This window comes from Danio rerio, chromosome 10 (genome assembly GCF_049306965.1).
Source record: "Danio rerio strain Tuebingen ecotype United States chromosome 10, GRCz12tu, whole genome shotgun sequence".
In the NCBI taxonomy this organism is placed as follows: Eukaryota; Metazoa; Chordata; class Actinopteri; order Cypriniformes; family Danionidae; genus Danio; species Danio rerio.
The window spans coordinates 26,596,338-26,609,001 of NC_133185.1; the positions used below are offsets into that span (position 1 = coordinate 26,596,338).

General features: G+C 36.2%; 8 protein-coding genes and 2 long non-coding RNA genes across 23 annotated transcripts in view; 8 read left to right on the forward strand and 2 right to left on the reverse strand.

The window, feature by feature from the left end:
- Nucleotides 1-12,664, reverse strand: part of LOC141376355 (uncharacterized) — a 974,232-nt gene that overhangs the window by 653,549 nt on the left and 308,019 nt on the right. The gene's annotated exons all lie outside the window — the stretch shown is intronic.
- LOC141376356 (uncharacterized) overlaps nt 1-12,664 on the reverse strand; it is a 259,480-nt gene that overhangs the window by 169,277 nt on the left and 77,539 nt on the right. For 2 of the 12 annotated variants that reach the window (XR_012386285.1, XR_012386284.1), the window contains exons 5-6: nt 10,997-11,081; nt 3,321-3,544 (exon numbers count right to left, since the gene is read on the reverse strand). The exons of the other annotated variants lie outside the window; for them this stretch is intronic. This is a non-coding gene — a long non-coding RNA (uncharacterized lncRNA). The remainder of the gene's footprint in view (nt 1-3,320; nt 3,545-10,996; nt 11,082-12,664) is intronic. 12 annotated transcript variants of the gene reach the window in all.
- pcdh1g1 (protocadherin 1 gamma 1) overlaps nt 1-12,664 on the forward strand; it is a 153,508-nt gene that overhangs the window by 81,112 nt on the left and 59,732 nt on the right.
- Nucleotides 1-12,664, forward strand: part of pcdh1g2 (protocadherin 1 gamma 2) — a 147,690-nt gene that overhangs the window by 75,294 nt on the left and 59,732 nt on the right.
- The window catches only part of pcdh1g3 (protocadherin 1 gamma 3), a 143,891-nt gene that overhangs the window by 71,495 nt on the left and 59,732 nt on the right, over nt 1-12,664 (forward strand).
- The window catches only part of pcdh1gb2 (protocadherin 1 gamma b 2), a 132,577-nt gene that overhangs the window by 60,181 nt on the left and 59,732 nt on the right, over nt 1-12,664 (forward strand).
- Nucleotides 1-12,664, forward strand: part of pcdh1g9 (protocadherin 1 gamma 9) — a 118,468-nt gene that overhangs the window by 46,075 nt on the left and 59,729 nt on the right.
- pcdh1g11 (protocadherin 1 gamma 11) overlaps nt 1-12,664 on the forward strand; it is a gene marked incomplete in the record, with an annotated part of 111,726 nt that overhangs the window by 39,330 nt on the left and 59,732 nt on the right. The window contains 2 exon segments of the mRNA NM_001024111.2: nt 9,948-9,960; nt 9,963-9,967. Of these exon segments, the coding sequence (NP_001019282.2) occupies nt 9,948-9,960; nt 9,963-9,967 (18 nt within the window).
- The window catches only part of pcdh1gb9 (protocadherin 1 gamma b 9), a 101,863-nt gene that overhangs the window by 29,467 nt on the left and 59,732 nt on the right, over nt 1-12,664 (forward strand).
- pcdh1g18 (protocadherin 1 gamma 18) overlaps nt 1-12,664 on the forward strand; it is a 79,716-nt gene that overhangs the window by 7,320 nt on the left and 59,732 nt on the right.

Sequence of the window (12,664 nt, forward strand, 5' to 3'; positions counted from 1 at the left end):
CACACAGAGAGAGAGAGAGAGAGAGAGGGAGAGCTTGTATCTCTGCTTCAAGACCTTAATAAAATCCTAATTTGATGATTGTCGGTTGCTACTCTTCCAATTTAGATATAGGCTAATTTACTAATTTATATAAATGCTTATTTAAAATGAGATCAAACCTAGTTTATTGGCAGAGTTTTTTCGAGAGAAAACCCGGAGTATTACACTCATGTTATTTTAATCATTTATCTATATCACACTGGCTCATGCTTTATGTTAGATTTTACGTAAATATTTATTCGTAATTTGCTCTATTTTTGTACTTTGTTCACTCCAAGTGAATAAAATAAAGTTTAATTTCTGGCTCACAGGGATTTGTGATTATGCAAATATTTTTCTGCCATTTCTGCAATTTTGCATTCTGGTCATGCTGACAATTTTGTCAAATTTTTAAAGTTATTACTCAATACAAAATAATTTTATGTTTTTTACTGCACTGATGAATCAGTGAATATAAATCATATGACAACATTTGACTGATTAGTCTACTAATTCTGTGGTACCTCTTTCCAGGCTTTAGACTGAACTTGGCATTCATAATTCAGCACTTGTTCTATTTTGCAATTTTCCCTTTCCAGTGATATATATAGAGCTTAATAATGGTACATTATAACAGAGAATGTCAAAAGGCTCAAATAAATTTGAATGTTTTCTAAATGGTACTGCTTGATGCAAAATCAAGAGGTTAGGGCCATGTAGGCTATAAAACCTATATTGCTCATTTAAATTATAAATGTTTTAGCAAAAAAAATAAAAATAAAAATAATCACTTTGTTTTTCCGAAGATCTTTGAATTTTAATTATGCTTCATTAAATGAAATAAGATGTTTATTGTAATGTATTAACAAAAATAACAATAATTAATCAAATCATTTTATTTTACATTTATTAAGGCTGTACTCTGGATTTGGTATAACATTGCTTGAAATTTAGTGGCTGGTGTTACTTCCCTGCCTTGTGTGATCACTAATACAAGTTCATTCATGGTTATGTATAATCATTGCTTTGTGATATATACATATTTACTCTGCCTTTTTGCCTTTTGTTTTGGACTGTGCCAATGAAGCAATGCAGATTATATATATATATATATATATATATATATATATATATATATATATATATATATATATATATATATATATATATATATATATATATATATATATATATATAGTTCAGTGCAATGTTAGCCTTAAAAAAAATATTTCACAACTGTATAGTGTTAAAGCCGAAAAATCCCTTACCGATTTCCCTTAATTCTGATGCTCTATAATTTGTAATCCATTTGTTATTACGATTTTTCCCATTGTTAATACATGTGCAGTGTCATAACACACCTTATTAACTTTTTTTAAGGAAAGTTGTAGTCTTTAAATATCTATTTTTTTAAGTCGCTACTTCTCTGTAGTGCTGTACTTGGACTCCAAGTGCCGCTGTTGAACCTATGTTGCCTTGAGTGCTTTTTATCCCTCTCTTTAAAAAAACCCAGTGGCATAACTTAGATATCATTCCTGAACATTGGACGCTGCGTAACAGATCGCCAAATCGTCTTTCCTATTTAACTCCAGGTCTGTAGACGGAAACGCAACTTGTTGTCAAACAGGCAATTTCAGTGAGCATTTCGCATCGAATCTTTGCCCTCGATCTTTGTTTACCAAAAATGGAGTCGGGAGGAAAAGGCTGGAGATATGGCTCGCTATTCTTCTATGCGTTGTGCGCAATGGCTTTATTTTCTCCTCGCGTGAGCGGACAGATCCGTTATTCGATACCTGAGGAAATGCAGGTGGGCTCATTTGTTGGAAATATCGCATCGGACCTCGGGTTTGAGCCGAAGAGATTGGTTTCAGGAAAAGCGCGTGTTTTCACCACGGATAGCAGTGAGTACATTGGCCTGGACAAGGAAAACGGACATCTTGTTATCAAGAATAAAATAGACAGAGAAGAGCTTTGTGGAGAGATTTCTGCCTGCAGTGTGAGTTTTGATGTTATTTTGGAGAACCCGATGGAGCTTTATCGATTAACAGTTGACATACAAGACATCAATGACAACAGCCCCGTCTTTCCTAAATCTAAAATTGAACAACAAATTAGCGAATTAGCGGTGGTAGGTGCGCGATTTCCATTAGAGAGCGCGGTAGATCCAGACGTGGGAGTGAACGCGCTACAAAAATACACTCTTCAACCCACCGACCATTTTAAGCTAAATGTTCAAAGTGGTGATGATGGGAGTAAAAATGTCGAGATGGTTCTTCATTCACCACTCGATAGAGAAAAGAAAAAGCATCATAGTTTAATTCTGACAGCTTTTGATGGTGGAAAACCACAAAGATCTGCTACGCTGCATGTTAATATTATTGTTCTAGATGTTAATGACAATGCACCTGTGTTTAGCAAGTCATCTTACAAAACATCAGTTAATGAAAATGCTATTAAAGGCACAGTAGTTACTAAAGTCAGTGCGACCGATGATGACGAGTCTAGTCACGGCATTCAGTATTATTTTGAGCACGCGACACCCACAGTAAAAGCTTTGTTCTCAATTGACACAGATTCTGGTGAGGTGAAAGTCATAGGTGATATAGATTATGAAAAACACAAGCAGTTTAAAATCAAAGTAAAAGCCAAAGATCATGGCGATCTTACAGACTTAAGTGAGATAATTATTGACGTCATTGATGTGAACGACAACAAGCCCAAAATCACTATAATGTCTTTTTCCAGCGCAGTATCTGAAGACGCTGCACCAGGAACTGTTATAGCCATGATTAATGTTCAAGATCTCGATTCAGGTGACAACAGCAAGATTTCGTGTTCTATTGATCTGAACTCTCCATTTAAAATCATTTCTTCATTAACTAATTATTACAACCTGGTGACAGACTCAGAACTAGACAGGGAACAGACAGCAGAGTATAATATCACTATAACTGCAGTAGATGGAGGAAACCCACCTCTTTCTATTAAAGAGATTTTAAACTTAAAGATATCAGATGTGAATGATCACGCACCTCAGTTTGTGCAGGAATCATATAATGCCTTTATAGCTGAAAATAACCCACCATCTACGACTATTCTGACTGTCAAAGCAGAGGACATGGACTGGGGGCCGAATGCAAAGGTCTCATACTTTCTTATCGATGCAGATTTAAACGGAGCACCTCTGGCATCTTATATTTCTATAAATTCAGAGAGTGGAGTAGTTTATGCAGAAAAATCCTTTGATTATGAACAACTCAAATCATTCAAAATGCAAGTCAAAGCTCAAGATGGAGGCTCACCTCCTTTATCCAGTAATGTGACTCTAAACATCATCATTCAAGACCAGAATGACAACGCTCCTCAGGTTCTGTATCCAGTGCAGACTGGCGCTTCAGTGGTGGCTGAGATTGTGCCTCGTGCTGCAGATGTTGGATATCTGGTCACTAAAGTGGTGGCTGTTGATGTGGACTCTGGTCAGAATGCCTGGCTCTCCTATAAACTACAGAAAGCTGCAGACAGAGCGCTGTTTGAAGTGGGTTTACAGAATGGAGAAATAAGAACTGTGCGACAAGTCACTGATAAAGATGCTGTCAAACAAAAACTCACTGTTGTTGTGGAGGATAACGGACAGCCCTCTCGCTCAGCTGTGGTCTCCATTAATGTGGCTGTGGCTGACAGCTTTCCTGAAGTGCTGTCAGAGTTCACAGACTTTACGCATGAGAAACAATATAACGACAACCTGACATTTTATTTAGTTCTGGCTCTTGCAGTGGTTTCCCTGCTCTTCATAGTCTCCATTATTTCCATCATTTCAGTCAAAATCTACAGATGGAGGCAGAATAAGTTGTTTTATAAATCAGGAGCAAATCTACCTGTAATTCCATATTATCCTCCTGTCTACGCAGACGGCACATTACAGCACGTGTATAATTATGAAATGTGTGGGACCACAGACTCAAGGATGAGTGACGTGAAGTTTGTCAGGCCCTACAGTCAGAACACACTGGTCAGCCAGAGTCGTTTGGGGACAGTTCAGAGAGAAAAGAAGGAACAGGAGGTTGATGAGCTGACTTTAGAGGTGAGACTCTTCCACATACTGTATGTCCTCACTGCAGCAGCAGGTGTTTAAAGCTTAAAGTGCTGTGCTTCATATAGAGAATTTGCAAGACATCAACCTATATCTGTATGTGTTAGCAGATGTTGTATATGATGTTTTGAGAAAATGAACTGCGTTTAGTGTATCAGGTGCAAAAATGGTGCATAGAGAACTCAGTTTCTCCCACACAGCTACAGTACATACAAACACACACCCACACACCCACAATCATGTTTGTGTTGTTAATTGTGAGCATATTCGATTGGTTGATTGTTTTTATATTATACAAATTGTATTTTCTGTCACCTTACATATAACACTACTATTTATGGAATCTGCATTTTTACCTTAATATAATAATAATTTATAATAATTCTATATGATTTAAACTTCTCTTGGAAAAAAAATGTGGACATAGGGCAATGTCTTCAATAATCACATTCTTCTTGTAACACCTATACAATACCTATGTAAATTTACATATTTTGTTCTTATAGATCTTGAAAACACCCACACCCATACACACACATGCTACACACACAGAGAAAGTAAGAGGAAGAGCAAGAGTGTTTGTTTCTCTGCTTCAACACTCTTTTTGGGCCTTTTTGATACTTCACGTCTTTATAAAACCATGATTTGATGTTTGTCTATAGCAGGGGTGTCCAAACTCAGTCCTTAAGGGCCAGTGTCCTGCAGATTTTGGGCTCTATTTTGACCATCCATGCGCAAAGCGCAGGGCACAAAAGCAATAAGCGTGTGTATGAATCCACTTTTGCTATTTTAAGGATGGAAAAATCTGCTTTGCACCGTGGCGCATGGTCTAACAGTGTTTAGCTTATTCACTTAATGAGTTATAGGTGTGTTTTGAGAATAAACTAATCAGAGTCTCATCTCCCATTCCCTTTAAGAGTTAGTTGTGTCACGCCATGGCTTCACTAAAGAGAAAACAGTTAAACAGAGCATCTACAGAACAAGAATGAGAGATGAGCCTCTTCATTCTTTACTGTCACTTTCACTCTCATGGATAGGGAAACGTGTTGTATGCACAGATATCCATTAGCCTATAAATAATTAATTTAGTTTATTATGCGCAAAGATTTGTTTTAAAACTATTTCTAAATTCAGTTCTAAGTTCGAAGTGTGTTAAAAAAACTGAGTTATATCCAAATACACATGCTGTGCCCCATATGGTCTAAAACCTGACAGGTGGGCAAATCTAAGCTTGTTTTTAATAAAACAAATATAAATATGCATATAATAAATAATACTGTTACTAATAATAACAATATACAAAAGAAAATTGTCATGAATAAACTAAAAAAAGCCACCTGAGATGAAGAATGCATGGAGGGGGCGGTTTTTATTTTCATGTAGCCTAGAAAATAATAATTTTTGTGGTATTTTAATCCTTTAATTATTTTTCATTTGTAAAGATATTTGCGTATTGCTGTACATCCTGTAAGCATTAGGCAATGTTTAAGTGAGGCGCACAACTAATGCGCTCTGCGCTGCACTTTAGACCAGCTTTGATCTGGTCTATTGTGCAGCCTATTATAGTTCCTCAAAATAGCAATGCACCTTAACACGCCTCCTTTTTTAGACCAGGATGCCTATGGGCACACATATGAGCGCAAATGCATTTGCTATTTAAACAATGTGGTGCAAAACGTAAAAATGACTCTTGTGTTGAGCTGAAACTGCCAAACAACAATTGCATTGCGTCTTGCCCAGCATTGCGCCGGGTGTATGATAGGGCCCTTTAGGTCCTACTTGCCTCAACACACTTGCAAGGTTGTTTCTAAAAAGCCTAGTACAGGCATGTCTAAACTCGATCCTGGAGGGCCAGAGTCCTGCAGATTTGAGCTTCAACCCCTATCAGACACACCTGGGCTAGCTAATTAAGCTCTTACTAGGCTTTCTAGAAACATCCTTGCAGGTGTGTTGAGGCAAGTTGGAGCTAAAATCAGCGGGACACCGGCCCTCCAGGACAGAGTTTGGACACATCTGGCCTAGTAAGAGCTTGATTAACTTGCCCAGGTGTGTTTGATTGGAGTTGGAACTAAACTTTGCAGGACACTGGCCCTCCAGGACTGAGTTTGTACACCACTGGTCTAGAGCAATTGTTACAAAACGAATTATTTTTAATCTTTATTTTTGTAATTGACGAAAAACATACTGGGTGATCTCTTTCTAGAGAAAACCCCTTAGTATTACAATCATGTGTTATTTTAATAATTTATCTACCTCACACTGGCTCATGCTTTATGTTGTATTTTATATTTGCCATAAATATTTATGAATACATTTTCACTATGTTGTACTTTGAGTACTTCAATTGATCTAATTCAAAACTTAATTTATGGCTAACTCAGTATATAAAGGTTTTGTGATCCAGCAAATATTCTTTTGTCATTTCTACATTTTTGCATTCTGGCAATGCTGAAAGATTTTTAAAGTTTTCAAAGTCATTACTCAATGTAAAAATCTTTTTTTTTCACAGAACTGATGACTCTGAATAAAAATCATATGATTTATAAACTGACATACAACATCAACCTTTTACTGACTATTCAGATATTTGTGTGGTACCTCTTTACAAGCTTAGGATGAAGTTGGCATAACTAATGCTTTAGCACTTGCTCCTTTTTTTACGTTTTGTCTTTCACAGTGTTATTAGAACTTAAATAATGGCACAGTATGACAGAAATTGTCTGCAAACTAAAGTAATTTTTAATATTTTCTAGACAGCTTGTCGCAAATCTGTGTATATGGTCAGTTCAGGAAGTTCAGGGCAATGCACAATTATTTAAATCATGTACATAATTTATCATTTAAATTGATTGTTCACCCAAGACTGAAACTGCTTAAATCGTTTACTCAACTAATTACCTGTTCCAAACCTATTTGACTTTCTTTCTTCTGTTGAATACAAAAAAGACAATATTTAGAAGAAAGCTGGAAACCTGTAATTATTGATATCCATAGTTTTTGTTTTACTTATGAAAGTCAATGGTTACAGGTTTTTAGCTTTCTTTAAAATATAGTTGAAGTCAGAATTATTAGCCCTCTAATGATTGATTTTTTTTTTTTATTTAAATATTTCCCAAATGATGTTTAACAGAACAAGGAAATTTTCACAGTATGTCTGATAATATTTTTTTCTTCTGGGGAAAGTCTTATTTGTTTTATTTTGGCCTGAATAAAAGGAGTTTTAATTTTTTTAAACACCATTTTAGGGACAAAATTAATAGCCCCTTTAGGCTAATTTATTTTTCGATAGTCTACAGAACAAACCATAGTTTTACAATAACTTGCTTAATTACCCTAACCCGCGTAGTTACCTAAATAACCCAGTTAAGCCTATAAATGTCACTTTAAGCTGTGTAGAAGTGTCTTGAAAAATATCCAGTAAAATATTATTTACTGTCATAATCATCAAGATAAAATAAATCAGTTATTAGAAATGAGTTATTAAAACTATTATGTTTAGAAATATGATAAAAAAAAAATCTGCTCTCTGTTAAACAGAAACAGGGAAAAAATTAACAGGGGGGAAGAATAATGCCGGGGGGCTAATAATTTTGACTTCAACTGTATCTTCTTCATTGTTCAACAGGATAAAGAAACGTATAATTGTTTGTAACCATTTGAGGGTTAATAAATAGTGGATGATTTTTGATTTGGGATGAACTATCCCTTTTAGCAAAAAAGAAAAAAAAGAAAAATCACTTTCCATTTTCCAAAAATCTATGAATTTAACCATAAATTACATCAACTTAAATTTAGTATTTTATTAAAGAGTATTAAAAATGTTAAAAATTAAGCAGATAATTCTATTGTACATTCGTCTAGACTTTATGCTGGATTAGGTATAAGTATTACTTAAAAAATAGCTCCTAATATTACTTTACGCTCTCTGTGTGATCACTTATTTATGACTCTCTTTAATCAAAGCTTTCTGCCTTTGTTTGATTTAGATTATTTTGCCCTGTGTTATGGATTGTGGAATGCTGAATGAATTTTGAAGGTTTTCTAGATGGAATTACTTAATGCAAAAGTACTGTGATCTCAGGAAGGTCAGCAGGCTTTACAGATCTACAAAATGTATTCATTCATTCATTTTCTTGTCAGCTAAGTCCCTTTTTTATTAATCCGGGGTCGCCGCAGCAGAATGAACCGCCAACTTATCCAGCAAGTTTTTATGCAGCGAATGCCCTTCCAGCCACAACCCATCTTTGGGAAACATCCACACACACATTCACTCACACACTCATACACTACGGACAATTTAGCCTACCCAATTCACCTGTACCACATGTCTTTGGACTGTGGGGCAAATCAAATCAGAGCACCCGGAGGAAACCCACGCGAAGGCAGGGGAACATGCAAACTCCACACAGAAATGCCAACTGAGCCGAGGTTCGAACCAGCGACCCAGCGACCTTCTTGCTGTGAGGCGACAGCACTACCTACAGCGCCACTGACTCGCCCTTACAAAATTTATGTTAAAGCAAAAAAAAAATTACTTCCCAGTATTTTTGAGGTTGTCAAATTTGTTAACTATTTGTTACAACTCTGCTTGTAACATATTGTTTTTCTACTTTGCACAATTTCATAACAAAATTTCTCATAAGGAATATTGTATTCTTTAAAATTTATATATTTTTTAAATCAACCGACTTCTCTGTAGTGCTGTATTTGGACTCTAAGCGCCGCTGTTCAACACATATAATATTTCGAAAGCGTGTTTTATCCCTCCTTTTAATAAAACCCAGTGGCATAACTTAGATATCAACCTAGAGCATTGGGCGATGCGTAACTAAACACCAAATCGCCTTTCAGATTCGACTACAGGTTCTGTAATCTAGAGGGAAAGACAATTTGTTGGAAACATACAGAATACAATTCATTGTGCCTTTTGCTTTGAATGCATCCTCTTCATCTTTGTTGATCAAAAATGGAGTCGGGAGGAAAAGGCTGGAGATATGGCTCACTATTCTATGCGTTGTGCGCAATGGCTTTATTTTCTCCTCGCGTGAGCGGACAGATCCGTTATTCGATACCCGAGGAAATGCAGGTGGGCTCATTTGTTGGAAATATTGCCTTGGACCTAGGGATTGAGCCGAAGAGATTGGTTTCAGGAAAAGCGCGTGTTTTCACCGCGGACAGCAGTGAGTACATTGGCCTGGACAAGGAAAACGGACATCTGGTTATCAAGAATAAAATAGACAGAGAAGAGCTTTGTGGAGAGATTTCTGCCTGCAGTGTGAGTTTTGATGTTATTTTGGAGAACCCGATGGAGCTTTATCGAGTAACAGTTGACATACAAGACATTAATGACAACAGCCCCGTCTTTCCTAAATCTAAAATTGAACAAGAAATCAGCGAATTAGCGGTTGTAGGTGCGCGATTTCCATTAGAGAACGCGGTAGATCCAGACGTGGGAGTGAACGCGCTACAAAAATACACTCTTCAACCCACCGACCATTTTAAGCTTAATGTTCAAAGTGGTGCTGGTGGAAATAAAAACGTTGAGATGGTTCTTCATTCACCACTCGATAGAGAAAAGAAAAAACACCTTAATTTGATTCTGACAGCTTTCGATGGAGGAAAGCCACAAAGATCTGCGACTGTGCAGATTAATATTGTTGTTCTTGATGGAAATGATAATGCACCTGTGTTTAGTCTGTCGTCTTATAAAACATCAGTTGTTGAAAACGTTGCTAAAGGCACAGTCGTTACTAAAGTCAGCGCTACCGATGCTGACGAGTCTAGTAACGGCATTCAGTATTATTTTGAGCACGCGACACTCACAGTAAAAGCTTTGTTCTCCATCGATGCGCATTCAGGTGACGTTAAAGTCATAGGTGGTATAGATTATGAAAAACACAAGCAGTTTATAATTAAAGTCAAAGCCAAAGATCACGGAGGTTTGACTGATTCGAGTGAGATAATTATTGACGTCATTGATGTGAACGACAACAAGCCCAAAATCACTATAATGTCTTTTTCCAGCGCAGTATCTGAAGACGCTGCACCAGGAACTGTTATAGCCATGATTAATGTTCAAGATCTCGATTCAGGTGACAACAGCAAGATTTCATGTTCTATTGATCTGAACTCTCCATTTAAAATCATTTCTTCATTAACTAATTATTACAACCTGGTGACAGACTCAGAACTAGACAGGGAACAGACAGCAGAGTATAATATCACTATAACTGCAGTAGATGGAGGAAACCCACCTCTTTCTATTAAAGAGATTTTAAACTTAAAGATATCAGATGTGAATGATCACGCACCTCAGTTTGTGCAGGAATCATATAATGCCTTTATAGCTGAAAATAACCCACCATCTACGACTATTCTGACTGTCAAAGCAGAGGACATGGACTGGGGGCCGAATGCAAAGGTCTCATACTTTCTTATCGATGCAGATTTAAACGGAGCACCTCTGGCATCTTATATTTCTATAAATTCAGAGAGTGGAGTAGTTTATGCAGAAAAATCCTTTGATTATGAACAACTCAAATCATTCAAAATGCAAGTCAAAGCTCAAGATGGAGGCTCCCCTCCTTTATCCAGTAATGTGACTCTAAACATCATCATTCAAGACCAGAATGACAACGCTCCTCAGGTTCTGTATCCAGTGCAGACTGGCGCTTCAGTGGTGGCTGAGATTGTGCCTCGTGCTGCAGATGTTGGATATCTGGTCACTAAAGTTGTGGCTGTTGATGTGGACTCTGGTCAGAATGCCTGGCTCTCCTATAAACTGCAGAAAGCTCCAGACAGAGCGCTGTTTGAAGTGGGTTTACAGAATGGAGAAATAAGAACTGTGCGACAAGTCACTGATAAAGATGCTGTCAAACAAAAACTCACTGTTGTTGTGGAGGATAACGGACAGCCCTCTCGCTCAGCTGTGGTCTCCATTAACGTGGCTGTGGCTGACAGCTTTCCTGAAGTGCTGTCAGAGTTCACAGACTTTACGCATGAGAAACAATATAACGACAACCTGACTTTTTATTTAGTTCTGGCTCTTGCAGTGGTTTCCCTGCTCTTCATAGTCTCCATTATTTCCATCATTTCAGTCAAAATCTACAGATGGAGGCAGAATAAGTTGTTTTATAAATCAGGAGCAAATCTACCTGTAATTCCATATTATCCTCCGGTCTACGCAGACGGCACATTACAGCACGTGTATAATTATGAAATGTGTGGGACCACAGACTCAAGGATGAGTGACGTGAAGTTTGTCAGGCCCTACAGTCAGAACACACTGGTCAGCCAGAGTCGTTTGGGGACAGTTCAGAGAGAAAAGAAGGAGCAGGAGGTTGATGAGCTGACTTTAGAGGTGAGACTCATGCTTTAGCTGTCCTTGCAGCATCAGAATATGAATACCCTGCCCTTTCGTTTCAGTTGTTTTTATTTAAAAAAAAAAAAAAAAAAAAAAAAAATATATATATATATATATATATATATATATATACATACATATATATATATATATATATATATATATATATATATATATATATATATATATATATATATATATATTCAGGAGTATGCTTTAGATGTTGAGTTATATTGATAATGTTGAGAAATTAGGTTAAAATGTAGGTTCAGAGGGCAAGTTTCAGACACACAGAGAGAGCAAGTTAGAGAGATCTCTTGTTTTTCTTTTTTGATGCACAAATTTTCTCAGCTCTTTATCCAGTCCCAAAGGGATGTGTGTAAAATAGTGATATGTTGACGCTTTATGTAGGATTTGCTGTATGTTTTCAAGAGATCATTTACCCAAAACTAAAAAATTGCAACATTTACTGAACAAAGACTTGTTCCAAACCAGTTTGAGTATTTTTAATACAAGTAGGAAAAGCAAATATTATGGAAGTCATTGGCACAAGTTTCCAGCAATTTCAATATATCTTCAATTGTTTTCAAATACCTTAAAGTGGTTTGGAACAAGTCAAGGGTAAACGATGACACAATTTCCATTTATGGTGAAACTTTTTTTAAAGTTTGTTTATTTTTGTACCTCGATTAAAGATTAATTTATGGCTCAGGTTTGTTTCTTAAAACCATTAGTCAACTATGATTAAATAATGTCATTACCAGCAGTGTCACAATACTGTGTGATTGGAACTATACTTCTAGAGCTGTAGTTAGAAGCATAGTTCTATTCCTAGTTATCCCGCCATACTACATTCCAACCATCCACTTTAAATCGTTCTGAGAGCTTGTCTTTCTCATAATTTAAGTAATTTGATCTTGAAGTGAGTTTAATGATCTTCAGTTATATAATATATAATTATTTAACTGAATATAACTCTATAATCTTCATACTATTTTCAATAAAATTTGTGCAAGAAAGGAAACGTCTAGTTTTAATCAAGTGTGGAGGAAAAAAGATAGATCAAGGCAAGCAAGCAATCAAATAGTTTATTATTCACATAACTCATATTGGATAAGGCAAATAAATAAAATATAATTTATTATTTTTTTGTCAAATATGAGTTGTGTGAATAAATAAAAATAATTTGTGTT